Below are 27,267 nucleotides of genomic sequence, written 5' to 3' on the forward strand. Positions count from 1 at the left end.
AGTAAAGATCTTTCTTTGCAGGAACTTTTTTTTTTTCTCTCTCCAGGGATGTCATACACCCCACATGTACCTGAGACCTCCCGGTGCTGACGCGGGTTCACGGCTCTCACTGTTTGGTGGCTGCTGTGGCATCACAGTGGATTTTATGTTTTCATGTTTCTGTGTAGCGGGTCCTCTTCTCTGCAGCTGTCTTTATTTCATTAAACATATTGTTAGAATTGTAAGGCTACATTTCAAAGTTGTCTGGATTGGGTTTTTATTGGAATTGCATGGATAAAGTTATAAGGTGAAAGCAGGCTTCCTGTTGCATTCCGTTTGAGAACTGTCTTGTGCCCCTAGGATATGCCAGACTGCACTGTAGGAACTGGTCCTCCTGAAGTGGAGAAGGTAGAGACGACCCTTCCATCATGGAACTCACGTTCTGTTGTCAAGCAGCACACAGGTTCTGAAAAGTTCTAGGGAGAAAGATAAAGCTGGGAAGAGGTATGAAGAGCAATGGGGGATGGCGGAGTTCTGATTTTAACTGGCCGGTTAGGGAAGCTGCCGAGGTGGGGCCCCTCAGCCCAGACCCCAGGAGATGAGGATGGGGAGAGGAGTGGGTGGGCCGGGTGGACAAATCCCAGGCAGGCATGGCAGAGTTGCAGGATAGCTGGGCAGGGCAGGCGGATGGACCCCAGGCAGGCATGGCAGAGTTGCAGGATAGCTGGGCAGGGCAGGTGGACAGATTCCGGGCAGACACAGCAGGGTTGCAGGACAGCTGGGCAGGGCAGGTGGACGGATCCCGGGCAGACACAGTGGGGTTGCGGGATAGCTGGGTTGGGGACAGGGAGAGACTGCAGATGCCGGCCTCACAGGGCATCGCTGGACACTGGCTTTTCCTTTGAGAAATGGCAAACTTTGGGGAGATTTTGTTCAGAGAAATGATGTTACCTGAACGATATTTTATCAGGGCCGCCCAGCTGTGACTTTAAGAATACACTGAACTGGGGCAAGGCTGGAAACAGGTAGGTATTTTATGATGTCAGTGAAGCAGCTTTGAAGGCGGCTGAACCCTGTGACCCCAGGCAGAAGGGGAGACATTTCAGGGGATTTGCTGGTGAGTTGGACACCGAGGGTCAGGAGGGAGGAAGGTCACGGAACTGAGGGGCTTCAACCGAGACACCGGGGTGATGCCATTGCCACCCACTGGGGTGGGGGGATCATTGGATGAGAAGGGGTTTTACTTTTGTTAGTTTTTAAATATTTTTATTTGTTTTGAATGGGAAAGACTGAAAGTTTACTTTTGAAGAAGTTGAGTTGGAATAACTATTTTATTTCCAAGGAATGTGTCAAGGAGATGCATTCAATTAGCTCATTAAATACCCAGAATTGCTTAAGCAATGGGAGAACCCGGTGGAACCCGTGTCCCCTCCCTCTGCCTTTATTCCTCCTGCTGAGTGACCTGCTCTTATCTCAGCAACTCCGTGCTCAGGCTGTTCACAGAGGTTTCCCTGGAGGGCTACAGGTCATGTCTCCAGGGCACAGGAAGGGGCACAGAAAGCAGTGCCTGGAGGGCATATTACCGCACATTACTGCAAATAATTATCTCTGGCAAACTAAGGCCAATTTGACAGAACGTGTGTTGTTATAGAAGAAAGTGATTAGCATAAATTGCAACTGTGATTTGGAATGCCTAATTACCTCTAATTTGGTTGTGTTCCTGACTTTAATTTTTTAACATTTTGAGCAGAAGTTAGGTTTATTTCAGATAGCATCATCTGGTTCAGACGGCGTCACAGAGCAACAGATGATTCATTAGAGGTCTTTGTTGAATCTTATTTGCTTTCCTTAGCTAGCATTTAAAATTTTATGTATTTAAAATATTCTGTTTTGTTTGTTAAAGCTCGGCACACCCTTCACTTGGCCTCTGTCATGGAAACTGTTCTCTGTGGACACTAAGTTCAGTGTTTTCCATTACTAGAGTCTCTGGGTTGCAGGCAGTGTCCACACCAGGACAGTTAACCAGTAGCAATGGTGAGCGGTCAGCGTGATGATTAGTTGGAAATTAATATTCTATGTGAGTGTGGACTTTACATCCAGATATAACATCGACCAATATCGCATTGTTTTGATGCAAACTAAAAACTGTTCTCGTCCTGAATAACGAGCAGAGCAAGCCCTTCCTCCGAAGGCGGCTGCACTGCCTCAGCCTCTCTGGGGATGGCCCACTGCTCGCTGTGGCCACTCCTTACCACGCATCTGCCGCTTGGGGTCTCTGCACCCCGTTCCGGGTCCTGCTGCTTATTAGTGCCGCCCCTGAGGTCCTCCCCAAGAGCCCCGCAGGTCCCCCCTGGCGGTGGCGAGGGGGCCTGTCCTGGGCAATGGTGTGGCTGGGGGACATGCGATGGCTCAGTGAAAGTCTGCAGCAAGAATGTGCTCAGATGCGTCGGTCGCCGGGGGATCTGGAGAAATCAGGCTAGCCAGAGCTCCCATTGCCAGGGAGTTTCCTAGGCCATCGTGGAGAAAGCCTGTTTAGCAGGATGATACGGCCTCTTTATGCACTCAGAGTGGAGCCTCCTTCCAAACACTGCCTGTGACTTATTTTTATAGGAATTTGACTTTTACTTTGAGTTTTGGGTTCCAACTTTACAACTCCAGGCTTGGTCCATATCAGCTAAAACTTTTATTCCTGTCCTGACCTCAGCATATTGATACATGTGCTCTGCCGTGGTGTGTATGTGCCTATGTGTCTGTGTGTGCATGCATTTGTGTGTGTCTGTGTGTGTCTGTGTTTGTGTGTGTGCATGCATCCCTGTATGTGTGTGCATGAGTTTTTGTGCACACATGTGGGCCATGTGTGTAGCATGTGGGTGTGTGTCTGTGTGTGTGTGTGCATGCATCCCTGTATGTGTGTGCATGAGTTTTTGTGCACATGTGTGGAAGCATGCGTGTGTGCATGAGTTTTTGTGCACATGTGTGGAGGCATGCATATGAGCCATGTGTGTTGTATGGGTGTGTGTCTGTATGCCTGTGTTTGTGCCTGTGTGAATGCATGCATCCCTGTATGTGTGTGCATGAGTTTTCAGGAGTTTTTGTGTGCAGGTGTGGAGGCATGCATGCGGGCCATGTGCGTTGCATGGGAGTGTGTGTGTGTTTGTGTCTGTGTGTGTGTGTGTACACGCATCCCTGTGTGTGTGTGCCTGACTTTCTGTGTGCATGTGTGGAGGCATGCATGCGGGCCAGGTGTGTTGCATGGGGGTGTGTGTGCAGGTGGTTTCTAGGATGTGGGAGGGGAGGTTGGAAGGGAACGTAAGTGCCGGCAGCTCCCTGCCTGACTTTGATGTGTGTTCTCACCACACACACCTGTGAGGATATCTCACCCTTGCCTCCTGCATTTACTCTCACACAGAGAGAAGGGAAGGCGGAAGAGGCACGGCTGCTTCCTAGGTGACATGAGAAAGGTCTGGACCCTGTAAGAGCAGTAGGCATTTGTGTTTTGGGGTGGCCTCGGTCAACAATTAAGGAAATGCCTCTGAGCTCCATCCTGCAGGAATCATTACCGAGAACCCTGGTGACCCTTCCTTGTCTTTGAGCCTGAGAGCTGTCAGTCATAGTGACTGGCAGGGAGGGTGAGAACCATGGCCCCAGGAGAAGCAAGGAGAGAGGCTGGGACCTGGGGCCTCTCCCAAGCCAGGCAAGCAGGACCACTTTCTGGCTCCCACAGGCTGTGGTGTCCTGAGGAAGCCCCATCGCTCAGCTCCTCCCATTGTCAAGCCCACATGCCTGGGCTCAGGGCTCAGTCTTGCTGCCCTGTGGCAGAGCTGGCCCTGCTTCCCTCTGCGTGCAGCAGAGTGGGGGATGCCCACCTGTCATCAGGCACCCGTGTGTGAGAGTAAGTGCAGGAGGCAATGGTGAGATATCCTCACAGGTGTGGTGAGAACGCACATCCAAGTCAGGCAGGGAGTTGCAGGCACTTACATTTCATCCTGTTTCACGCTGGTTAGCTAGAATTCTATTTTCCCAATCGGTGTTCACTTATAAGAGTTACACGTTACACACGCTCATGGGGAAAATACTGAGGAGGGTCTTCCTGCCCTTAGGGACACGTCTGCATTTCTTCATCTCTCCAGTGAGCTCAGCCCGCGGTCAGGCAAGCCTAGGGGTCAAGCTGCAAAGGGCCAGGGGGCCTGGGTCCAGCCATAACTGGGCTTCCTTCCCAGCTGCCCTTGGTGCCTCCACAGGCGCTGCCCCTTACAGAGACCTGGTGGATCTACAGACGGCCCGTGAGCTCCCAGAGCCGCAGCAGCACTCCGAGTTCCAGCGCCACCTGGTCTGGCAGTCTCATCCATGTACAGCCCCCTGGGGTCGGCGAAGTGGGTGGGAGCACACAGCGCCCACAGGGATGGGAAGAAACCATTAGAGTTTCCACTGGTTGCAGTTTTACTTATGCTGGGTGAGGTGTGGATTGTAGTGGCCGGTCCCTGGGCTGCCGGCCAGATGGTCACGTGTGACAGTGTGTGCGAGCACAGTCCTGCATGTGTGGTTGTTAAATTAACAGATGTAGTGCAGTGGGGCACACACTCTTTTTTTGCTGTGTTGATTGAAAGCAAGAGGAAACCACTCGGAACCCTCCTGAAACTCCTGCGCGTGGGGATCAGCTGAGGATGTTGGGAGGAGCAGATTCTGGCTTGGTTGGCAGCTTCCCTCGGCAAGGGTCTGTGTTTCCCGTGAGTGCTGAGGAGGCCTCCACTGTGGAAACAATCCCAGCAAGCCCTTCCTACCCAACCGTGCTACTTAATAGAGGCGTTTGATGAGTTGGTTTTTAAAAATCCTTTTGCTCAACCTGGGTCTCACCTGGTGAACTCCAGATCTCTGGGGCAGATGCAGGCGCTGGGGCTTCTTGGACCCCCTGTTTGGTTCTCACGGCAGCTGAGTTGTGGAGCTGCAGGGTTCTATGTGGCCACGGCCTCATCCCTCACCCGCAGGGACCTCCCTGTCCATGGGCCAGGCTCTGCCCTCATGTGTGGCTCTGAATATGAGGGTTGATTAGCACCGGGGCTCTAGGCAGAGAGGATGGTGGGGTCTCAGCCTTCCTTGCTGGGCCACTGGCCTCCAGATGTGCCTGTCCCGCTCCCCTGCCACGTGGCGCGAGGACCAAGTGCCCTGGCTCTCGCCCCTGCTCCTGCACTCCAGAGGCTGGGTCCTGACAAGGCACTGGGCATGCGGCTGGGCATAACCGCTATCTTGTGGGATGCCCAAGCCCTGTACCTGGCCAGTGGTCTGCTCTGGATCCCCCAGGGCAGCTTTCCCTGACTCCCCGAGGAGGAGGCAACGTTTCTAATGACCCAAACGTGTCTTTCTGATCTGTGCTTCCTTCATCTGCTAACAAAGCTGATAGATTCATCTTCTATGACTAATTACACGTCCCTCCTGATCAATACTTCCTAGCAATTCCACACTGTGTTGCTTGCTGTCCGGGAACAACAGGCCAGGCCCATTCCCCAGCTCCCAGAACACAGTGGCAGCGCCTGCAGGAGCTTGGGCCACACCCACCTGCTCACTTCTGAGAAGGCCACTTCCTCCTGGGCTGTGGTTTTTCCCAGTGTGTTCCTTTCCTACTCCAGGCCAACAAACCTTCATACAGGTGTTTTATGAATCTTAAAAACTATCATTTTTATTCAAATAACTTTAGTTAAACTAAAAAAATGTATATTTTTGGAAGTGGGAAAAATTGATTAAAATACTATAAAACCTTTCAAGTTAAAAAAAAAAAAAAATGCTGGGCTAATTTTCTTTTAAAAACACGCCTTATATAAATCCCACAAAAACTGCTCAGGAACAATTATTCAACACTTTATTATTTTTTGCATAAATGAATCAAATCCTTATCGGTCGAGCACAGATCTCCTGTGCACACGTGAGCGCTACACGTGCGTTTTAGGAAGAGTCTTGAGCAGGAGGCTTGCGTCACCCGTCCCCACCCCTGGCTCCTGCCCTCACACCATTCTTTGTGTTTCCACTTTGTCCCTACAGACAAAAACCGCTGTTGCTCTGTTGTACGATGAAGAGTCCGAAAATGCCTATGACGTCCGGCTGAAGCTGACGAAAGAGGTGCTGACAATTCAGAAGCAAGACGTCATCTGTGTGGGCGGAAGCCACCAGGGCAGGAATGTAAGTGCCACCACTTCAGGGAAGTCTCGGAGTGTTTCAGAGGAGTCCCATGAAGGGTCTTTGAAAAGTGTGGTTCAGGAATGATTGCTGAGCAAAAGCTGTTGCCTGTTATTTAAATATCCACAACTACTGGCTTTGACTGTGTCACAAAATAAAATACAGTTTTTAAGGTTGTATTATTTACTCTCTCCCTGACTTTCTTATTTGCTAATACATTTTCCACGTAAAGCTTATGTAAAAAATATCCCCAGTCCTGGCGCGTACCTGTAATCCCAGCTCTTCAGAAGGCTGAGGCAGGAGAATTGCTTGAATCCGGGAGGCGGAGGTTTCAGTGAGCCGAGATCCTGCCACGGCACTTCAGCCTGGGCGACAGAGCGAGACTCTGTCTAAAAAAATTAAAAAAAGCCCCAAATGCCCCCATGTGAGATGTGGAATGTTCTCCCTGGAAACCAGAGGGAGCCACAGGGTGACTGGTGTGCCTGCCGAAAGCACAGAAGCCCCAGGGTTTCCGTCTGCAATGGCTGTGAAAGGCAAGGCGGTGGGTGTTCCAGCATTTGGGGCCACCTTGGTCGCCATGCATCTGTGGATGGAAATGTGAATTTTGATGCTAAAACAAAGTCCTTCTTGGCTGTAATTATATTCCTAACTGACAAATGAAATTTCCTTAAGGGTAAGAAATGTATTTATCAGATGCGGCAGAATAGTGACTATTGGGGATTTTGTTTCGTTTTGTTTTTGCAACTTTTGTTTGAAAGAGGACTACTGCAAATCAAACATACTGCATTGAAACTGCAATCATTTTATCAATTCCTAATTTTCCTTCTAGTAGGGGTAAATAATTTTAGATATATGTAGTGTCATCTTTAGTCAGAGACCTTTCGTTGCTCTCCTTTAAATACATCCATTAGCTGCAAAAACTGATGTTCAAGAATCATGTAGTTGAAAAGAGGTTCTTTTCAGTGTGTTCTTGAAAATATTCCCAAAACCATTTCCATTCCTGTGTTCTAGGCTGGCCCTTTCTGCGGACACAGGCTTAGGAGACCGTGTGTTTATTTGGTTTTCTCAGTCCTCCTGTCCTTTACCTTGGAAATAAAATGAGGTGGACATGTCCCCCCCCCCCCCCCGACTCACAATCCTGTGATCAGTGTTTCCGAAGAGGTGCAGATGTTAGCAAAGTGTGACGGGTTTCCCGAGAAGGTCCACAAAGATCCCACCGTAAACCGTTCTGGTGTAGATGTGTATTGTGTACAAGTGCTCTTGTGAGCATCCTGGCCCACACCTTCTGTTTGGAGCCCCTCCTTTGTGGCTGGCACCCAGTCCGCCCTCCTGCTCCCCCACATGTCCCCTGTGGCTCAAGGAGGCGAAGGTTCTGGGATGGGGGGGCAGGGTCCACTTTTCGGTTGTTCTTCCCTGGAACCCCAGCCCCAGCACCACATCCCAACATATGCCCTCTTCATACTGCCTCCAGGACTGCGTCTGTCTTTGTCCGTTTGAGTTACTGTAACAAAATGCCTGAGCTGGGTAATTTACAAAGAACAGAAATGCATTGCTCACAGTTCTGGAGGCTCAGAGCACAGGATCAAGGTGCTCGCAGATTGGGTGGTCTGGTGAGGGTCTGCTCTCTTTCCAGACGGCGCCTTGAACGCCGCATCTTCCAGAGAGGACGATCACTGTGTCCTTGTGTGGCAGGAGGAGGAAGGGGTGAGAGTTTTCAGCCAAGCTTTTGTGTGAAGGCACCTGACCCCATTCATGAGCTCACAGCCCTCATGGCTCGGTCACCTCCCACAGCCCACACCCCAGCACCACTGCCTTGGGTAGTAAGTTTCCACATGAGCTTTGGAGGAGACAGATATTCTAACCCTGGCCTCTGTGTTCCGGAAGCCATGGTCGGTGTTCACGGGCTCATGTAAGATTCCCACAACCCTGAAGCTTTTTTCTTCCCAAAGTGTAGATAAATCTCATGTCTGCCTTTATGTAGTCTAATCACTAACCATTATGTTTTTTTCCTCCACTTGTTCTAAATACCTAATAAGAGCGGGCTTGAGCAAAGAAAAAAATCAAGGAAGGTAGGAAGGTTTTGTAATCATTTTAAACTTACCCTGCTTAGTAGAGATTTTTATAGAAAATCTCAAAGTAAAAACACTAAATGTGTTTATGCTGTATTAGCTAGAAGAAAATAAATTACATTTTAAGTCTATAGCATCAGATTCTCTACCAAAAGTTAGGGTATTGGTGAACATGAAAGACTGCTTAAGAAGAACGGGCGTATGCTCGTACATGTAGACTTACGCATACAGTTTTATACAATTTTAGGTGAATTATTGACACCTAAAAAGCCCGTGGATCTAATGTTAAGATCCCTGCTCTACGAGAAGCGGGGCCATCAGAACACTCGTGCCTGATCCATTTCTCAGTGATCTTTGCTGCTTCCACATGACACCCTCCTCCTTAGAGACGAAGCGAACACGTTTGTGAAAACACATGTGCACCTGGGCTGGATAATTGAGGGGAAAGGGTTTATGGGAAAAGTATATACCCAGAAATTGAGGTCAGGATTTTTTTTCTTCTTGCTTTTTGAGACAGGGTCTTGCTCTGTCACCCAGGCTGGAGTGCAATGGCGCGACCTTGGCTCACTGTAACGTCTGCCTCCCGGGCTCAGGCGACTCTCAGGATTTCTTTTAGGTACAGAATTTCAGGGTTTCTGTCCCAGGCAGAAAATCATATTGGGATCAACCCCATTAGTTTGAGGGATAACTGAAATCCTGTACCTTCCGTTGATTATGAAAATAAAGCCATTTTACCACGAGAGGTTATCAGGTGTTTGGAGATTGGGAAGGCCTACTTTTAACAAAGGTCACAGCTGTTTCTAGAATTAGAAGCAGAGCACCCCGGGGGGCCTCAGAGCCCGGTGACAACCCTTTCGTCCACATCAGGGAGGGTTTCCCACGTTGGCCCCCAGCGAACCTGACTGAGAACAGATGTTTTCTGTTTAAAATAATTTTGAAGAGCAGAACTGGAAGACCTAATCATTGCACAGTTGATTCACAGAAAAACCTAAGTGGGGGATTTTTATCTCATGGACTATGGAGTCCCTGCGTGGAACCCAGGAGATGAAAAATTCATCATCAGATTCAGCTCAGCATAGATTTATTGAGTACACAAGAAAGGTATTAAAGTCAAGCATATCCGAAACCCTAGATAATATTACTAGTAAAAATAGTTACAAATATGAATTATTTTATTACCACATGCCATTACTTTTCTAAGCATATTTCATATTATAATTCACTTAAAACCTCCACATCCTGATGCAGTAGACACCCCTACAGGCCCCCTGGTACAATGACTTAGCCTAAGGCTGAGGCTCTTACCCTGAAGGGACCCTGAGGTTGGTAGCTTGCTCATTCAGCCCCTAGGATTGCTGGTGTGTCTGCCACTGACTCCGCGTCCTGGAGAAGACGCCTGCTGAGTCTGCCTGTTACTTTGAATGTCCTCACTGAACTCACACGTACAATTCCGACTGGCATTTTAATTTTCAGATTGTTTTTTTCTTTATAGCAACTAATACTAATAGTTAATTTATACGCTCTGAGCCCTGTTTTCAGTGGGAGGTTCACTCTCACTTCAGCACCTGCTCTGCAGATGGGCTTGGAAGGAGTTTGGGTCTCCTGAAGCCTACCCCAACATTCCCACTGAACTCCAAACCTCTGGTTACATTTGTGTTCTCACCTGAACATTGGAGAAGACAAAATTAACGGGTAGATGTGTGTTTTGTTTTCTTGAACCTGCTGAAAATAGAACCACATTATCCATTAATGATAGACGACCATAGAAGGAAAAGAGCAAAACTAGTTTTACCTTTAACAAAGCCAACAGGTCTCTAAGTTCTGCCCATGTATCCTGCAGCATGGAATCTGAATCAATGTACTGTTTTACTTCCTGTTCCTTTATATTGACGTGAAGTGTAGATGCCCAAGAGTCTCAGGATTCCGTCTCCCAGAGACAGTGTGGGCTTTCAGGAGGGGAGAGCTGGCTTCCTCTTTCCTTTCAGAATTCCCATTTAGATTGCTTTATTTTTCTATAATTGTCATTGTGGATTAGATGTTCTTTTAATTGATACGTCTGTGGTGGTACTTTGAATTAATGTGGTGGGACGCTGTATATTAAACTTGGTACGTTAGGTCATGGTAGATTCACAGTTGGAAAGTATTTTAGAAAATTTTACTTCTTCATTTTACTATGTAGGAAATTAAGATTCAGGAAGAAGGAGTTGTGGTTCTAATATTACAAAGTTACCCACAGAGTTAAGACAGCACTGGGCACAACTCTGCTCATTTACAATCTAAGGGATGCGCTCTGATAAATTAGCGAAGACTGCACAAGAAACCGGCAACCACAAGCAGCGCCAACACAAACAGTGTTGGGTGACATTTAAAATCACAGTTCTAAACTGTGATTTTAGAACTGTGATTTTAATTTGGGATGAAGAATTTAAAGTCTCTCAGATTGTTGAATGGATCATGACACTTGCAAACATGTAGGAGTTTATAATAAATTCTATATACAATATACAAAATTCTACACTTGTTTCTCATAAAGTCAATATTTCATGACTACTTTAATTTATCTAAATTTATATCTGTATTTCCCAAGTTGCTTATTATTTGGGTGCAAAATCAGGAGTAGACATCACTTCCATTTTACTTTTTTTTAATTCTAACCTTAATCTTTATTATTTTGTGTCCTTAAATGTAGACAAATGATCAATTCCCCTTACAATATTTTATAATTCAGCCAAAATGCAAGTAATTTAGTAGCAATCCTTTTAAGCTAATCTGACACTTTATCAGCATTATGTATTTTTTCTGTTGATAACTTTATTGACAAACATTTATTAGTTTGTTAACTCCTCCATTTTTCTCAGATCCCAACACAAAATGTATTTCTTTACAGTTTCTGAAAACCAGTCTCTGTGTGCTTCTTCATGCTGAGTCAGCTCTGACGCCTGTGTGCATCGCCTCACCTGTCTCTCTTGGTTGGGTCAGATCCCACTCCGCCTGGCACCAGGTCCTGCTCAGGGCCTGTGAGCTCTCATTAGTCCATTAGGGGAAGGTCTGCGGGACACCTCGGCCTGTCCTCCACAGAGCTCATCAGTGTAGGGCAAACATGCATGTTTACAAATGGAATACTGCATAAGAAGAATTGGCTACTGTTCCTAGAAACTAGAAAACAGAAAGCAAAACAACTGCATTCGGAGCTTTCATTTGTCAGTGACTCACCCACTGGTGGAAGAATCATATAAGCTCATTAGAGTGTGTCCATAGTCAAACTGCAATATGAATTCTTCTCTCATTACGTTCTATCCCAGGGTAAATCAGATGTCCTTGCTGATTGCCTGGCTGGCTTTAAGTGGGAGGATATCCTTCTTACGAAAATCACTAACTTCTACAAGGCATCCATTCTTGTTTGAAATTGATTTCTCTTGTGTTTAAAATGGCCACCGGCCTTTTTCTTCGATGAATTTATTTCCAAAAGATTTGTCTCCACAGAGGAGGATGGCATGGCGAGGCAGTATGACTGGAACATAAACAAACTGTAAGACACAAAGTGCTGGGAAAAGTGCAGGTAAATTTGGAAGCAAGCGATTTGTGAAATTTCACAGGTACGGGGCCGAAGGCTGCAAGGATGAACCAGGACTTTGAAATTCATACCTTCAGGAGAAAAGTGGATAGTCTTGCTGAAAAGGCTTCCGAAACAATTAACAAAATGCAGTCGTCAGCAAAACATCTAGAATTTATCTGTCATCACTTGGATAGTGGCTGACTCTTGCAAAATTCACCTTCACCTTAGTTTTCAAAACTATTGAGTTAGCTTGTTAAAATGTTATTTAATGGTACCCAGAATACAGTTCACTTTAATAAGGAAAGTTCTGGTTTAAAGAATATGAAAACCTTAAAATAATGAACAGTTTGACCATATTCATTATAAAAGTTTACAACAAGATTTAGTTAAAAATAATAGTTTACACTTTGGGAGGCTGAGGTGGGAGGATCATGAGGGTCAGGAGTTTGAGACTAGCTTGACCAACATGGTGAAACCCCATCTCTACTAAAAATACAAAAATTAGTTGGGCGTGGTGGCGGGTCCCTGTAATCTCAGCTACTCAAGAGGCTGAGGCAGGAGAATCGCTTGAACCCAAGAGGTAGAGGTTGCCATGAGCCGAGATTGCACCATTGCACTCCAGCCTGGGCGACAGAGTGAAACTCTGTCTCCAAAAAATAATAATAATAGTTTACATATGTTTGTGTACGAGGGTGTGTGCACACAGCAGCACACTTTATAAAGAAATCAAATAGAAAGTGCGTCACTCAAACAGAACTTTCAATAACTAAAATCTAACAGCAAAGACAGTTGCATAATCTGCTAAACATTTTTTAAGTATATAATTTTTCAAACCTAAAAAATTTGAAGTGAGCAAACAGAACCCCTTGCAATTATTAATATTTATTATATGCTGACATAGCACTAGATTGCTTTGGCTCTGTCTATGTTTTAAAGAGTGAAGTATGCCTCCACAGCTGGAGCCTGACTGCCTCCTCACCGGCCCTTCGGTACTGATGCTCCTACCGACTGTTCCATTTACATTTTTAAATTCTTCCTTCATATGCATTTTTCCACAGACAACATATTTTTTGTGTGTTTCTCAATTGTAGATAAATGGAATGCCATTAGGTGCTCATTTTGCAAACATTATGCTTTTTAAACGGATCTACAATGCATGAAGATAAAACCTGCTGCATGTAGATCTACTTAGTCCATCCCTTTAAGGACTATGAGTTGTTGCATGAACTGTCCAAAGTTGATTGATAAGTTTTCTGCACATTCTTAGTTGGGTGTAAGTCCCTGCAAGAAAAATTTAGATTTTCAATATTGCCAACATATTTATTTTAATAAGCCTAACTTTGCAATGATGTGTACATTCTCTAGAAGTTAATTTGGGGCTCATATATGGTGAGTTCTTGTTACCAGCTGTGAATCCACAAGGGTCTGCAGCAAACTCGATTCTTGCTTCTTTGGAGGAAAGAATTGGGTTGAGGGGCAGAAAGAGGTTTAAGGCAGAGGGAGAGACTGAGGCCAGTTTTAGAGCAGGAGTGAAAGTTTATTAAAAAGTTTTAGAGCAGGAATGAAAGGAAGTGAAGGACACTTGTAAGACAACCAGTGGGTGACTTGAGAGACCAAGAGCCCCGTCCAGCCCTTGACTTGGGGTTTTCTCCATTGACATGGTTCCAAGGTTTGCAGCCCCTTTCCCCGATTCTTCCTTGGGGGCAGGTTGTCTGCATGTACAGGGCTGGCCAGCATTTGAGGGGAGCTGCATGTAGCGTGTGTCTCCTGGGGCTGTGCACGTGTTCACTTGAGGCGTTGTGCAGAGGCCAGCCAGCATTTGAGGGGGCTGCACACACCGTGTGTTTCCTTGGGCTGTGCACATGTTCACTTGAGGCATTGTTTCCTCACCAGTTGAGTCCATCCAGAGGAAAGTCATAGACCAGTTAAATACCACCCTTTTGTCTTGAAGCGCTTGTGCTTGAGGCCACTGCCCAGCTCCTGAGATCTTACTGGGAAGCTGCTGATCACCAGCTTTCAGTGTTTTCTATCTACCTGGAGACTGCCTTTTCCTGGTACTGGCTGTGCCCAGTTATCATTTTAGAGAGAAAGTGTAACAACCACCTGACCACCACCTGCTGGTCGCCTGATGTCCTGGGGCTGGGGCCCGTCTCCTGCCCTGCTCGTGTCTGCTCTGTGTTACGGTTGTGAGGTTGTGAAGAGCCCTGCTCGTGTCTGCTCTGTGTTACGGTTGTGAAGAGCGAAGTCGAAGGGCAATGACAGGCCCGTTTGCATCCATGACTAATCGTGGTGGGTGCCCAGTTGACTGGCAGGAGCAGTGCTGCCAGGTGTGAAGCTGGCGGGTGAGAGGCAGCTGACATGGACGGACACCCCTGCTCCTCATCACCTGCCCTGTAGTGCAGGCCAGGCTGACCAGGAAAGCTGCCAGCCCCAGTTCCCTGGACCACTTGGGAGAGCTCCCCTGGAGGGCCAGGCCCATCAGCACAGGGGCTGGGGGAGGAGAGCTAAGGATGGAAAAGCCCTGGAAGCTAATTCAGAGGAGAAGAACGTCTTCAGGTTCCTCCTGTACCCCATCAGGGGTCGAGGCAGAGGCTCCGGACGGACCAGAGACTCCGAGGCCAGGATGCAAACATCATAAGGTCATGGCGGCCGGGAGCCTGGTTCCTGTCTGCGGCTCCCAGAGACCCCAGTGTATTGTCCTGGCATCAGTTCGGGGCTGGGGGGCTGCTCCCCCATGACGCCCGCCAGGGACAGCCTTTGTCATTCCTGGCCTGTGCTCAGACCTGACGAAACTCATACGCAGGGCTTGAGGTGTGAGAAGCCAGATCCAACTCCTCAAGAAGGTGGAATACTATGGAATCATTTAATTTTTAAAATTCAGGAGTTATCATACACTTTTCAAAACTCTAATCCCAGGATATTGAAATCCTTCTAATAAGGATTTAACATCCAAATTAAGCAAATACGCACAAGACTTTTCAAATAACTCTTCTTAGTTTGAAATCATTGCTTCCAGACACTGAGAAATAGTTTACTTACTTCAGATGGCAAATCCAGGCTCCTGCAGTCTATTTAGGAAATTTTATTTGAGTGAATTATTTTTAAAAAGTAGAGATTCAACACCCCATCCTGAAAGATGCCTTGCAGAGTGTTTCCCAAAGCAAAGGGAATGTCCAACTCTGTGGAAGAAACAATGCCTCGTGACTCGACACCCTCTCACATAGCCCCAGGGTGAAGTCTGTTAGCACATTGTTTTCTGAAAACTATGAGTATTTTTGAAAGTACCTTTCATGTGTGGGTGTGAAATAGAATACTTCAGAATTGTTTTTCTGTAAATTTCTAATTTTTAAAATTTAACTTTCAAACCCTTCAATTATAGAGAAAAAAAAAAACCCTTATTTTCTAGGTCCCTGGCCTTTCCCACATCTCCATTCTCTTCTTACAAGAGTGAGGCCAGGCCTGTGTGAGGATAAGACCACCAGGGAAGGGAAGGGAATTGATGAGGACCTGGGGAGAAAGCAGGGGGATTAACACCCCAGGTCATCCTGTCCTCACCACAAGAAGGGTTTTGAGCTGGTGACCACAATACAGTGTTTTACTTGTAGAACTGATTGAAATCTTTCTGGAAATTGCAGTATTCGCATCTGAACATGAGTTTGCAGCCATAACAAATTTAAATTTAGTGTTAAGTCCACAGTTTAAATATCTGAAGTAGAATTGTGAGGCCCATTCATACATGTAATTCAGTAATAACTTGAAGAACAATGTTTTAGAAGACCAGAATGAGAAATCTGATCTTACATACCCCCAAACCATTTTTTTGTTGATGAGAAATGTATAATTGATAAGTTATCTATGTCATAGAAAACTGCTCCTTCTTAAAATGTGTGGTCAGAAGATAATGTGGAGATAACTATGTCCTATTATTAATATAATGATGCTGCTACCAAGATGTGAACATTAATTAAATGTCATAACATAGTTTGGGATTAAATGAGAAAATGCAGAATAGTATTTTATGAAAGCTTTTATCTGATATGTTTGTGAAAAGAAAAGCAGGATTGAATTGGAAAATAATTTATTGAACAATTACCTGAGATTTCAACCTCAGTTCTGTGGACGTTTTATGATACATTTGATTCTATTCAGAATTTGTTCCTTTGGTGAGTCCCTGCAGTCCCTGAGTATGGGAAGTGAGGAGGCCGTGATTATGGGCAAATGCGTGGAATAGGGGAGTCAGGCCATAAATTAGATTTATAATGAGCCTTGGGGAAGCTTACGATTCGTACCTGCTTGTGGGTCCTTGACTTTAAGGGGTCTGTATTAGGAGAGGAATGAAACAGCGGACTGTTTTGGTTGCATTAGAAATGCTTTTTGATGGCATTAGTTTGTCTAGATATCAGTTAACAGAGCACTATGAAAATGCTACCCAGAACCTTAAATTAAAGTGATCAGCTCTGGATTGACTCTGGGGTCATAAAATAATTAGGACGCAGGAGGCAGAATAAGTTCAGCCAGGCTACTGTGTGAAAAGTTCCATTAGAAGCTGCAGAAGTTTTCCCGTTTACTTTTTATCATCCAGTAAGTTTTATAAATCTTGGTTTGCTGGAAACCATCATTCTTAGCAAACTATCACAAGAACAGAAAACCAAACACCGCATGTTCTCACTCATAGGCGGGAACTGAACAATGAGATCACTTGGACTCGGGAAGGGGAACATCACACACCAGGGCCTATCATGGGGAGGGGGGAGGGGGGAGGGATTGCATTGGGAGTTATACCTGATGTAAATGACGAGTTGATGGGTGCAGCACACCAACATGGCACAAGTATACATATGTAGCAAACCTGCACGTTGTGCACATGTACCCTACAACTTAAAGTTTAATAATAATAAATAAATTGAAAAAAAAAAAAAAGAAAATTAAAGTTCCTATATATGCTAATGTTAAGATGTTAGAGGCTTCATAATTATATAATGGTCATTTATAAAAGTGTGGAAGCACGAATTGGCTGAGCCTTTTCTCTCAACTTTGACACACTGAAGTCCTTGGTGTTTGAATGAGGTGGTTTTAAAATAACAATTTTTCATGGATAGAACTAACCACCTTGGTAGTTTTGTTAAACCTGATGGTCTATAAGGTGCTTTCCACAGTGATTGTCCTTGACTCCTGTCGAGGCAACTTGGACTCCACGGTAACAAGGAACCACAGGTGGGCTGACTTGGGCAGCAGGGACTCCCTTCTCACCGTTCTGGGAGGTGGAAGTCCAACACCAAGGTGCTGTGGCTTTGGTTACTGGCAAGGGCTGGCTTCCTGGCCTGCAGGTGAAGGCGTTATATGCGTGTCCTCACATGACAGAGTTACTGGCAAGGGCCGGCTTCCTGGACTGCAGGCGAAGGCCTTATGTGTGTGTCCTCACATGACAGAGTTACTGGCAAGGGCCAGCCTCCTGGTTTGCAGGCGGCAGCCTTATAGGTGTGTCCCCACATGGTAGAGACAGTGAGGTGGGAGTGGGGAGAGAAAGAACAAGAGAAAGAGAGAAAAAGAGAAAAAAGAGAGAGAGAGCGTGCGCTATATCTGCTCTCTTTTCCTGTTCCTTTAAGGACACCCACCCTATTAGATAGGGCCCCCTTGAATGACCTCATCTGACCTTAGTTACTTCCTACAGGCCCTACCTCCAATGCAGTCACACTGGGGGTCAGGACTTCAACATGGATTTTAGGGGGACAGGGTCCCATTCCCAGCACTTCCTATTAGGGCTCACAGTACAGCTCTTACTTTCCAGATGCAGAAACTTGATTTTAGAGAGATTTAGAGACCTAAATACCTAAATGGCTGGTTCAAACGTACACAGAAAGGAACATTTCAGGAGACTGCACAAAGCAGATATGAAATAAATATTATTTTGGCTTAGCTAAAATCATAGAGAACAAGCTCCTCAAGTTCTAGTAAACAAATGTTTATGTTGGTTGTTCAAGTTGTAATTTTTTCTTACCTATCTTGTTAAGAATATTAGTCCAGATTTTACCACAAGTGATCAGTTTCTTGATATTTTCCTTTGAAATATCAAGGATATTTTAGGATATTTCAGGATTTCTTCCTGACATGTATAAGTGAGTCAAATGACAGCTTTAAAATGTCATTCTTTGGCAGTCTATCGAGGCAGAAACTAACTTGTTTCTTCTCAAAATGTGTTTTCTCTAATCTTGTACTTGCTTGCTTGCATGAGTTTCAAATGCTTACATTAACAGCTAAAATTTTAAAATGTTGTAGAGCATTTTCAGAAATTCCATACAGAGAGGCCTCCAGTTACTATGACATAGATAATTCAATGTGCTCATCTTCCGTAGCACAGAAAAGTTCTTAGAAGCGTGAGGCTGTTTACTGTGTCACACAGAGGAACAGCTAGTAGGTGGACGGATGCCTTTCTCCCCACTCCCTCACTGGGCCATGAACACTGCAGAATTTACCATCTACTGAGGGAGGGAATGAACCCCTGCTGTGTTCTGCAGTTCACGCTCACCATGAGATGCATTCTGGCCTGCAAAGTCAAAGGTCCTCGTGTTGAAGAGGAAAACCGTGTGCTTCCCACATGCAGGAGTAACTCCCTGTCCCTCCTCTGTAGAGGATACCCTTGGAAACGCACTGTCCACACAATGGCATTTATTTATTCAGCTTTATTGAGCTGTAACTAATAAAAATTATACATGCTTAAGGTGTGCAGGGTATGTTCTCATGGGCATATGATGAAATGCACACTACAAGCAAGCTAATTAACATGTATATCACCTCTTACGGTTACCTTTGTTTTTTGTGGTGAGGACACATAAGGTTTATTCTCTTAGCAAATTTCAAGGAAATACGGTATTATTAACCATAGTCACCATGCTTTCCATTGGAGCCGCAGAACTTGTTCACCTTACAGCTGAAATGTTGCACCCTTTGGCCTGCATCTCCGCGCCGCCCCCGACCCCGAAACCCCGGTAACCGCGGTTCTACTCTCTGCTTCTGCGTTCAACATTCTTAGATTCCACGTGCAGGGGAGACCGTGTGGTATGTGTCTTTCTGTGCCTGGCTGATTCCACTCAGCCCAGTGACCTCCAGGCTCATCCGTGTTGTTCCAGATGGCAGGACTTCCCTCTTTATGGCTGAAGGATGCTCCATTCAGTGGATCCACTGCTTTTTCTTTGTTCTTGCATCTGCTGGTGGACACTTGGGTTGTATCTGTATCTTGGCTGTTGTCAGTAATGCTTTGATGGGATTTAAGAGCCCGTCTGTTACTCTGTCCATGGGTGCAGTGTGGCTGGGAAGCATCTGTGGCATTTCAGGTAAATACTGAGAATGCGGATGTGATAAGAGCCCACGGTATGGACGTCCCAGGGTGGCTCTGACTTTGCTGTTCACAGCATCTGGAACGCAGCCTAAGACCAAGAAAAAGTCAACACGATCACTCTGTAGCAAGATCCCTGAAATACAGCTCTTTTTCTGTGTGTAAAATTATTTTTGTCAGTTAAAAATATATGCGCAAAAAATGTTAACGCAGGTATATTTGCTCTAATTTGTGGTTTCTTTCCTTTGAGTTTATAAAGTATTCCCCCTAAGAAGGACATTCCTGGGGTGTCTCAGGCTGTGGAAGTCCTCACAGCAGCCTTCTTGCATCTGCACCTGCACCGCTGTCCAGGGTGGGAGCTCCCAGGTCCCCTCTTCGGCATGAGCTCTGCCACCGTCTTACTTCTTCGTCCTTGCTTTGCACAACAGATTCCTTTCAGAGCCATTCAGCCTGAACATGCTCATGTTTCCACCTAGAACTCAAAGAATGTCCGTCACTTCTGTTTTTCCTGTAGTGTCTTTTTGAGGTAAAGGCACCCTTTGGCCACTGTCCATCTACCTCAGGCCACCTCATGCACCCCTCAGAGCGGCACCAGTCACCCGTGTCTGCCTGAAGTTGGCAACAGTCGCATTCATCAGACTAGCAAACACAGGTGCATGGCTTAATGCGCAAGAGATTTGGAGATTTTTATCATTTCACGAGCCAGTTAAGGGCCTGTTGTGCTTTTAGCTTTTTATCACAACCTACCCTTAAATATCCCAGGCACCTGTGGTCAGAGGACATGAAAAAATTGATCATTCTTAAATTAATATTGAAGATTGTCCAAACACGGCTGACTTCAGCAGAGATGCACAGTGAAGAGGGAGCCCGTCCTGGGGTTGGCGGGAAGAGTCCAGATTTAAAACAGGACTGAGTGCCCCGCCCCATTTCCCTTTCACCACCTTGGAGAAGGTGGGCCCCTCATTTCTTCACGGAGCTCCGTTCCTCACAAGCAGATTGCAGATGGGATGGCAGCTGTGCAGAGATTCTCCCTGGATTTCACGGGACCTATTCTTTATCACCGTCTTTGTTTTCATACGTGCAATACCATACATTAAAGGTTTGAAATAGTGTCATTACTGTCATATTTAGCCAAGGTTGCTTTGGAAATATAATTTAACAAGTATTTGAGTTTAAATGAAGAATTTCTTTTGAATTTACTTTCCGATGGTGCATTTTAACCTAAACTTGGTTTGTTTTCTAAACTTTTTTAAAGCACAGAACTGTTACGCTTCGCAGACAGGCAGTTGGCGGCTTGGGCCTGAGTATAAAGGTATGGGAAATGGTTTTCTTTATTCCTGCTTTTTATTTTTGAAGAACTTTTTAGTGTGAATCCCGATAACCGTGTTTCTTTCTGATGGCTTTGTCTTTCAGGGAGGTTCTGAGCACAACGTCCCCGTCGTCATATCAAAAATATTCAAAGACCAAGCAGGTAAAAACAGTCAAAATGACCTGTGTATGCATCGCAGCCATTTGTAAGATAACAAAGTACTGAAACTGATAAAAATCAGCAGATGTGTATTTTGCTCGATTACCTAAACTTCCGTTTTATTTTCGTAGCTGTGTCTTTTTCAAAGGATGCTGCTTATGCCCTCATCTGAGGCTGCCCTTTTTAACCTCTGCTGATCCCTCTGGCCCTTCAGACAGACAGTAATTCTCTGTTTGATGTATCAGGTTATCCTCTAAAGATACCGATGATGCAGGGGTTTGAACGTGGAGTTTAAGGTATGTTAAAAATTGAGGAGAATTAAATACAGATGGAGAAGTCCGTGGTGGTCGTTGAAGTATCTGACACAAGCTCCAGGCGTAAGAACGTAACTTGCCTGTTGCAGGACTAGCTGACCGCGCCAGGCGGGGCTGAAACCCGTCCGTTCTGCACTTGGCAGCTGGCGGTCCTGCACTGACTGCTACCTCAGTCCATGAAACGAAGCACTGGCTATGGGAATAATCACAAGAATCACTGACACTCATAGGGAGAGATTACCCTGTGTGCAATCGAAAAGTGAGGGTGGGACTTCTGGCCACACATTCCACTATTGGGCAGATTGTTTCTCATACAATTCGATTTTGGACATAATGACCCCCCTGCGTTAAACTGCATGCATCTGTCTCCTTGTCAGGAGGATTTTGCGTCCCCACAGCTGGCCTCCTCCCACCTGGTCCAGCAGCTCCTGGGTGTGCAGCCTCAGGCTGCTCCTCCCCTGTTCTCCAGAGCAAGGGGCACCTGGACATGTGCTGTGTGGGGGGCGATTAGCTTATGTCCTTGAGGCCTGCAGGGGAACAGGAAGTAAGACAGAATGGGCAAGGCGGGGTGGCCTTATGACCTCATGTGCCTCACACCAGAAAGCACAGCCACTGCAGGGGACCACTGGCTGTGTACCTGGAGGGGCCATGCTTCTCTCCACGCTCTACCAGAAATGTGGAGGTTTTGGGTGAAAAGCGCAGAATAAGCTCATACTTTTTCTCAAAACGTTCTTACTCATTTCATCCAATTTTACCCAAATCATAAGCCCAGTATGCAGGTAGAGTGCCCCGAAGAGGACGGAGGTCCCAGACTGGGGAAGCCTTAACCACCAGCCCTCTGAAGGTGGTGCGGTGAGGGCAGCGAGAGTCAGGTCGTCTGAAGGTGGGTGTGGCAGTGATCAGGTCCTCTGAAGGTGAGTGCAGTGACGGCAGCGATGGTCAGGTCCTCTGAAGGTGACGCGGTGAGGGCATGATGGTCAGGACAGCGATGTGTGGTGCTGTGAGGGCAGCGATGGTCAGGTCGTCTGAAAGTGGTGTGGTGAGGGCAGTGATGGTCAGGTCGTCTGAAGGTGGGTGCGGTGAGGGCACGATGGTCAGGTCATCTGAAGGTGGGTGCAGTGAGGGCACGATGGTCAGGTCCTCTGAAGGGGGTGCGGTGAGGGCACGATGGTCAGGTCGTCTGAAGGTGGGTGCGGTGAGGGCACGATGGTCAGGTCCTCTGAAGGTGGGTGCGGTGAGGGCACGATGGTCAGGTCCTCTGAAGGGGGTGCGGTGAGGGCACGATGGTCAGGTCCTCTGAAGGTGGGTGCGGTGAGGACAGAGATGGTCAGGTCGTCTGAAGGGGGTGCGGTGAGGGCACGATGGTCAGGACAGTGATGTGCGGTGAGGGCACGATGGTCAGGACAGCGATGTGTGGTGCGGTGAGGGCACAATGGTCAGGTCGTCTGAAGGGGGTGCGGTGAGGGCACGATGGTCAGGACAGCGATGTGCGGTGAGGGCACGATGGTCAGGACAGCGATGTGTGGTGCGGTGAGGGCACGATGGTCAGGTCCTCTGAAGGGGGTGCGGTGAGGGCAGTGATGGTCAGGTCCTCTGAAGGTGGGTGTGGTGAGGGCAGTGATGGTCAGGTCCTCTGAAGGTGGTGTGGTGAGGGCAGCGATGGTCAGGTCCTCTGAAGGTGGGTGTGGTGAGGGCAGTGATGGTCAGGTCCTCTGAAGGGGGTGCGGTGAGGGCACGATGGTCAGGTCCTCTGAAGGTGGTGTGGTGAGGGCAGCGATGGTCAGGTCGTCTGAAGGGGGTGCGGTGAGGGCATGATGGTCAGGACAGCGATGTGTGGTGCTGTGAGGGCAGCGATGGTCAGGTCCTCTGAAGGTGGGTGTGGTGAGGGCAGTGATGGTCAGGTCCTCTGAAGGGGGTGCGGTGAGGGCACGATGGTCAGGTCCTCTGAAGGTGGTGTGGTGAGGGCAGCGATGGTCAGGTCGTCTGAAGGGGGTGCGGTGAGGGCACGATGGTCAGGACAGCGATGTGTGGTGCAGGAGATCATGTTCTGCTGCGGAGATTGTCTCAGTGGGATGTGAATTCCCCACTGCAGCTCTGAACCTGTTCTCAGGGAAGAGAGGTTTCCACAGAATGATTCGCCATGAAGTCTGCATCCGGGTAAAGATTCGTTTTCACCAGAAGGACATTTAGGAGTCAGGTCAGCAGCACAGTTTTCTCCTTTTTGAGCAAGCTTGCAAACCTGCCTTCAAACTCGCAGCAGATGGCTTTCCATTTAATCAGGAATTAGGGGCCAGCAAGCCCCAAAATCCAGCGGCAGCCTCGGCCTCAGAGGCAGTAGGGGCTGTTCAGAAGGAAACCTAGGAATTTCAGTGTTATAAGAAATACAGTGTTAGTTATAACCAAGATGGCAGGAAAAGTGAGAGAGCTTTGCAGACCTCTGAATGAAAGGATAATCCTTTTTGAGTGTTTTTTTTTAATTTTTTTGGTTTGTTCCCCCACCCTCCCCACCCCTAGACGGCATCTCACTGAGATGCCCAGGCTGGAGTGCAATGGCGTGATCTCGGCTCACTGCAACCTCCACCTCCCAGGTTCAAACGATTGTCCTGCCCCAGCCTCCCGAGTAGCTAGGATTACAGGTGTCCGCCACCACGCCTGGCTAATTTTTGTATTTTTAGTAGAAGTGGGGTCTCGCCATGTTGGCCAGGCTGGTCTCGAACTCCTGACCTCAGGTGATCTGCCCGCCTCGGCCTCCCAAAGTGCTGGGATTACAGGCATGAGTCACTGCACCTGGCCTCTTTTTGAGGTTTTTAGAGCATTTCAAAAGAAACATGATGATTCATTTGAACTGGAGTATTTTGTTGCATATCAAGTGTTATAATTGTGTTGACCAGCTTTGCAGAGCTCAGTGCTTTGGCACGTATGAAGTGTGATTCCACACAGAGCCATGGGTCCACCGTTGCTGTGTCGGGTGTGGTTGGTTCCTGCTGCACCCCTGAAGCCATCTGGCTGACTGGTGGATAGTGGAAAGAAGGCATGGCCTGATGCAGCTCTGTTCCTCTCATCTTTGTGAACATTTTTAGTTATTTTCATTAGTGGGGTTTTATTTTTTTAATTGGTGGATATGATGAAAAGTCCCAGAAAAGAGAATCAGACAGTAAGGTTAGTCAACAGGTAGCATTCAGTAAAGGATGTTTATGGTTAATTCAGAAAGAAAATCTATTTTTCCTGTAGGGGAGAAACAGGTCAAGAAGGCCACACTCCCTAGAGTGTGAGTGCGACCCTGGGGTTGTAGCCCGTGTGCCCTCCCAAGCCAGCATCCCTGCCTCAAGCAACCAAGGCTTGTGGGTACGGTCAGGAGAAACTGGGACCCGGGAGATCCCGTCTTACCAGTCTGCAGACCATGCTGATGCACTTCTCTTCTGACATTGGAAGCTTCACAAGTAACTCCAGTGGGGAGCCCCAGTGGGAGGTCCCCACGCTCCTCCTGGGCCTGCTTACAGGCTTGCGTTCCATACCCCCTGCAGATTTCCCACCCAGAGCCTTGCCTGCCCGTCCCTGCTGCCCCCTCGTCCTACCAGCTCGCCTGTCTCCATCCTCACCACCCCTCCAGGCCCAGGCCCACGACCTCAGCAGCACTTGGAGATGAACTTACATGGTTCCTCCCTGCACCGGCCTCTCCCCACCAGGATCCATTTCATCCGCTGTGCCAGAGTTCGTGTTTTGGAGACACATTTATATCTTCATTGTATGCACAGTCAGTAACAGAAGGTCCTGGCAATGAATTGTGAGTTTAAGGGATCAGGGGCTTTGTCTCTTTTATTTTATGTCTTCCGTGTAAACCGCAGAACGAGTGTTTTACAGGCGAGCGGAGCCCCTGGGTTGTCCTGAATATCTTGTATTAAACTGACACAGGAGTCTGACCTCAGGTTGAAGGGAGTGCAGGAGGCTCTGTGGACTTTGGTGCTGGAGCCCAGGAGCACATACCCTCTACCCCACAGAGCAGAGCCCAGGAGCACATACCCTCTACCCCACAGAGCAGAGCCCAGGAGCACATACCCTCTACCCCACAGAGCAGAGCCCAGGAGCACATGCCCTCTACCCCACAGAGCAGAGCCCAGGAGCACATACCCTCTACCCCACAGAGCAGAGCCCAGGAGCACATACCCTCTACCCCACAGAGCAGAGCCCAGGAGCACATACCCTCTTTCCCCACAGAGCACGGACTCGCCAGATAGGTTGGGATGCAGACAGACCAAACACGGGGTGATTAATTAGAACTAGGAATACCTACGGATGCTAAGAGAAACTGTCTGCATTCCTCCATGTTTTAGATCCTCTTCTGGATGAGCAGGTATGCAGTTATCCCCAGGTGATGAAAGGCCAGGACAGGCGGGAAGGCTCTCCAGCTCTCATTCTCCAGGGATGCCAGAGCAGCCAGGTAGCCCGAGGCTTCACCTCGCTCATTTTTAAGAATGAGGCAGTTGTGAGATGTTAGATCAGCACAAAATATAAAATTATTAGTTTGCTTGTTTATCCATGAATTTATCCAATCCTATTTAATAAACAACTTCTATGGATAAGACGCTTCTCGGGCCATCGGCAGAGACCAAGGCAGAATTCTTGCCGTTGCAGAGCTTGTAGACAACTGAAGGCTGGCAGTGAACACATGTGCAATACATTTGTAGAAATGACAGCTCCTGTGGAGTGAGCGAAACCGTGGTACGGAGGAGACGGGTAGAGGGCGCTGTTTTTTGTAATGTGGTTAATGATTTTATCCTGTGAGTAAGAGAGAGTCAGCTGAAGTTTGTTTAAAATTAGAGTGATTAGGGTAGCTTCTCATTTAAGAAAAGTCACCCTGCCTGTTGTGAGGAAGCTGCTCCAGGAAGCAGGGAGGAAGGTGGAGAGCCAGTGCAGGGTGCAGGAGGGGCCGCCGTCCCTGCCCTTCTGGGATGTTGGTGAATTTGTAGATAAGTGGCCAGAAGCTGGATGTCCTCGGAGGCTCCGTGTCACATGCTGCTGAAGGGTGGGCTGTGTGTCTGAGAGCAAGGAGGAGTCAGGCCAGGTTGAGGTTTCCTTTTAGCCTCAGCACCAGGTGGGCCGATGGTGCATTTAGTGAAATGGCCTGCACAGGTCCTGGGGTGTTGAGTGAATGTCGGAAGCAGAGCGTGGACAGCAGGGGATCCGTGCTGCATTTCAGGGCTGATTTGCTGGCCAGCGGAGTGTACCTGTGAGGCTCTGAGGACAATATCAGGGTAAGACACTTTTTAAAGAGAGGCATTTAAATTAAATGAATGGCACTGAGGTGGTTCCCCAGAGACTTACTGTAGGTGGAGCGGAGAAGGCTCCTGAGGCCTGAGTTAGGAGTGTGGACATCCCGAGGTTGGACGGTTGCCTGATGTCAGAGTGGAGCCAGGCAGCCTGGCTCAGTTCACTTGTGCCTTGAATTCTTCGCGAAGTGACTCTTGAGCATCTGAATTGCCTGAGCAGCTGTGCAGAGCCTGACAGAGAGGGGCTCTGATTGTACCGCTGAGGTGCGGCCTGCACGCAGGATTCCACACCCTGGAGCCCCTGCCCCCTGGTCCCTCTGATGTGGAGACCTTCAGACCTCACACTTATCACAGGGGACTTGGGATCCACAGGTCCACGTCTTGGGTGTGGAGAGGCTGAGAGATGGAGATAGGTCTGAGACTCTCCTCAGTGCAGATATAGGGTTAAGCACATATGTCTAGACATTGTTGAAACCTGGTGAGATTGTATATTTTCGGGGAGATATATAATTATTTTTATTGTGTTTAATGGGAAATTTGTTAATATTACATTTGAAAACTTAAGTATAATTTTTCTTCAGCATTAAATGTCAATCACCAATTTTAATTCCTTCATTAACCTTTCAAATAATGATTATAAATTTCTTTTTCTTTTTTTTTTTTTTTTTTTTTTTGAGATAGAGTCTTGCTCTGTCACCTAGGCTGGAGTGCCGTGGTGCAATCTCGGCTCACTACAAGCTCTGCCTCCTGGGTTCAAGCAATTCTCCTCCCTCAGCCTCCTGAGTAGCTGGGATTACAGGCGCCAGCCATTATGCCCAGCTAATTTTTGTATTTTTAGTAGAGATGGCGTTTCACCATGTTGGCTAGGATGGTCTCAACCCTTGACCTCATGATCCGCCCACTTCAGCCTCCCAAAGTGCTGGGATCACGGGCGTGAGCCACCATGCCTGATCATGATTATAAATTTCTACAAATGATCCATTTGATGATTTTAAACTTCATAAACACTAGACAAAGCCTCTGCACATGCTGTGATTGCAGGCGCACACTCATCGATCCGTCGTTCGGTTAACAAACGTTGTAGACCCCTGAGTGCTAAGCACTGCCCTCTGT

The 27,267-nt window shown here is 47.2% G+C and overlaps 1 protein-coding gene across 5 annotated transcripts in view; it reads left to right on the top strand.

The window, feature by feature from the left end:
• The window catches only part of SNTG2 (syntrophin gamma 2), a 378,883-nt gene that overhangs the window by 115,493 nt on the left and 236,123 nt on the right, over positions 1 to 27,267 (top strand). For all 5 annotated transcript variants that reach the window (XM_038006474.2, XM_038006475.2, XM_073022727.1 and 2 more), the window contains 3 exons: positions 6,013 to 6,150; positions 20,361 to 20,417; positions 20,519 to 20,576. In XM_038006474.2, the coding sequence (XP_037862402.2) occupies positions 6,013 to 6,150; positions 20,361 to 20,417; positions 20,519 to 20,576 (253 nt within the window). The remainder of the gene's footprint in view (positions 1 to 6,012; positions 6,151 to 20,360; positions 20,418 to 20,518; positions 20,577 to 27,267) is intronic.

Source organism: Chlorocebus sabaeus, chromosome 14 (assembly GCF_047675955.1).
Source record: "Chlorocebus sabaeus isolate Y175 chromosome 14, mChlSab1.0.hap1, whole genome shotgun sequence".
NCBI lineage: Eukaryota > Metazoa > Chordata > Mammalia > Primates > Cercopithecidae > Chlorocebus > Chlorocebus sabaeus.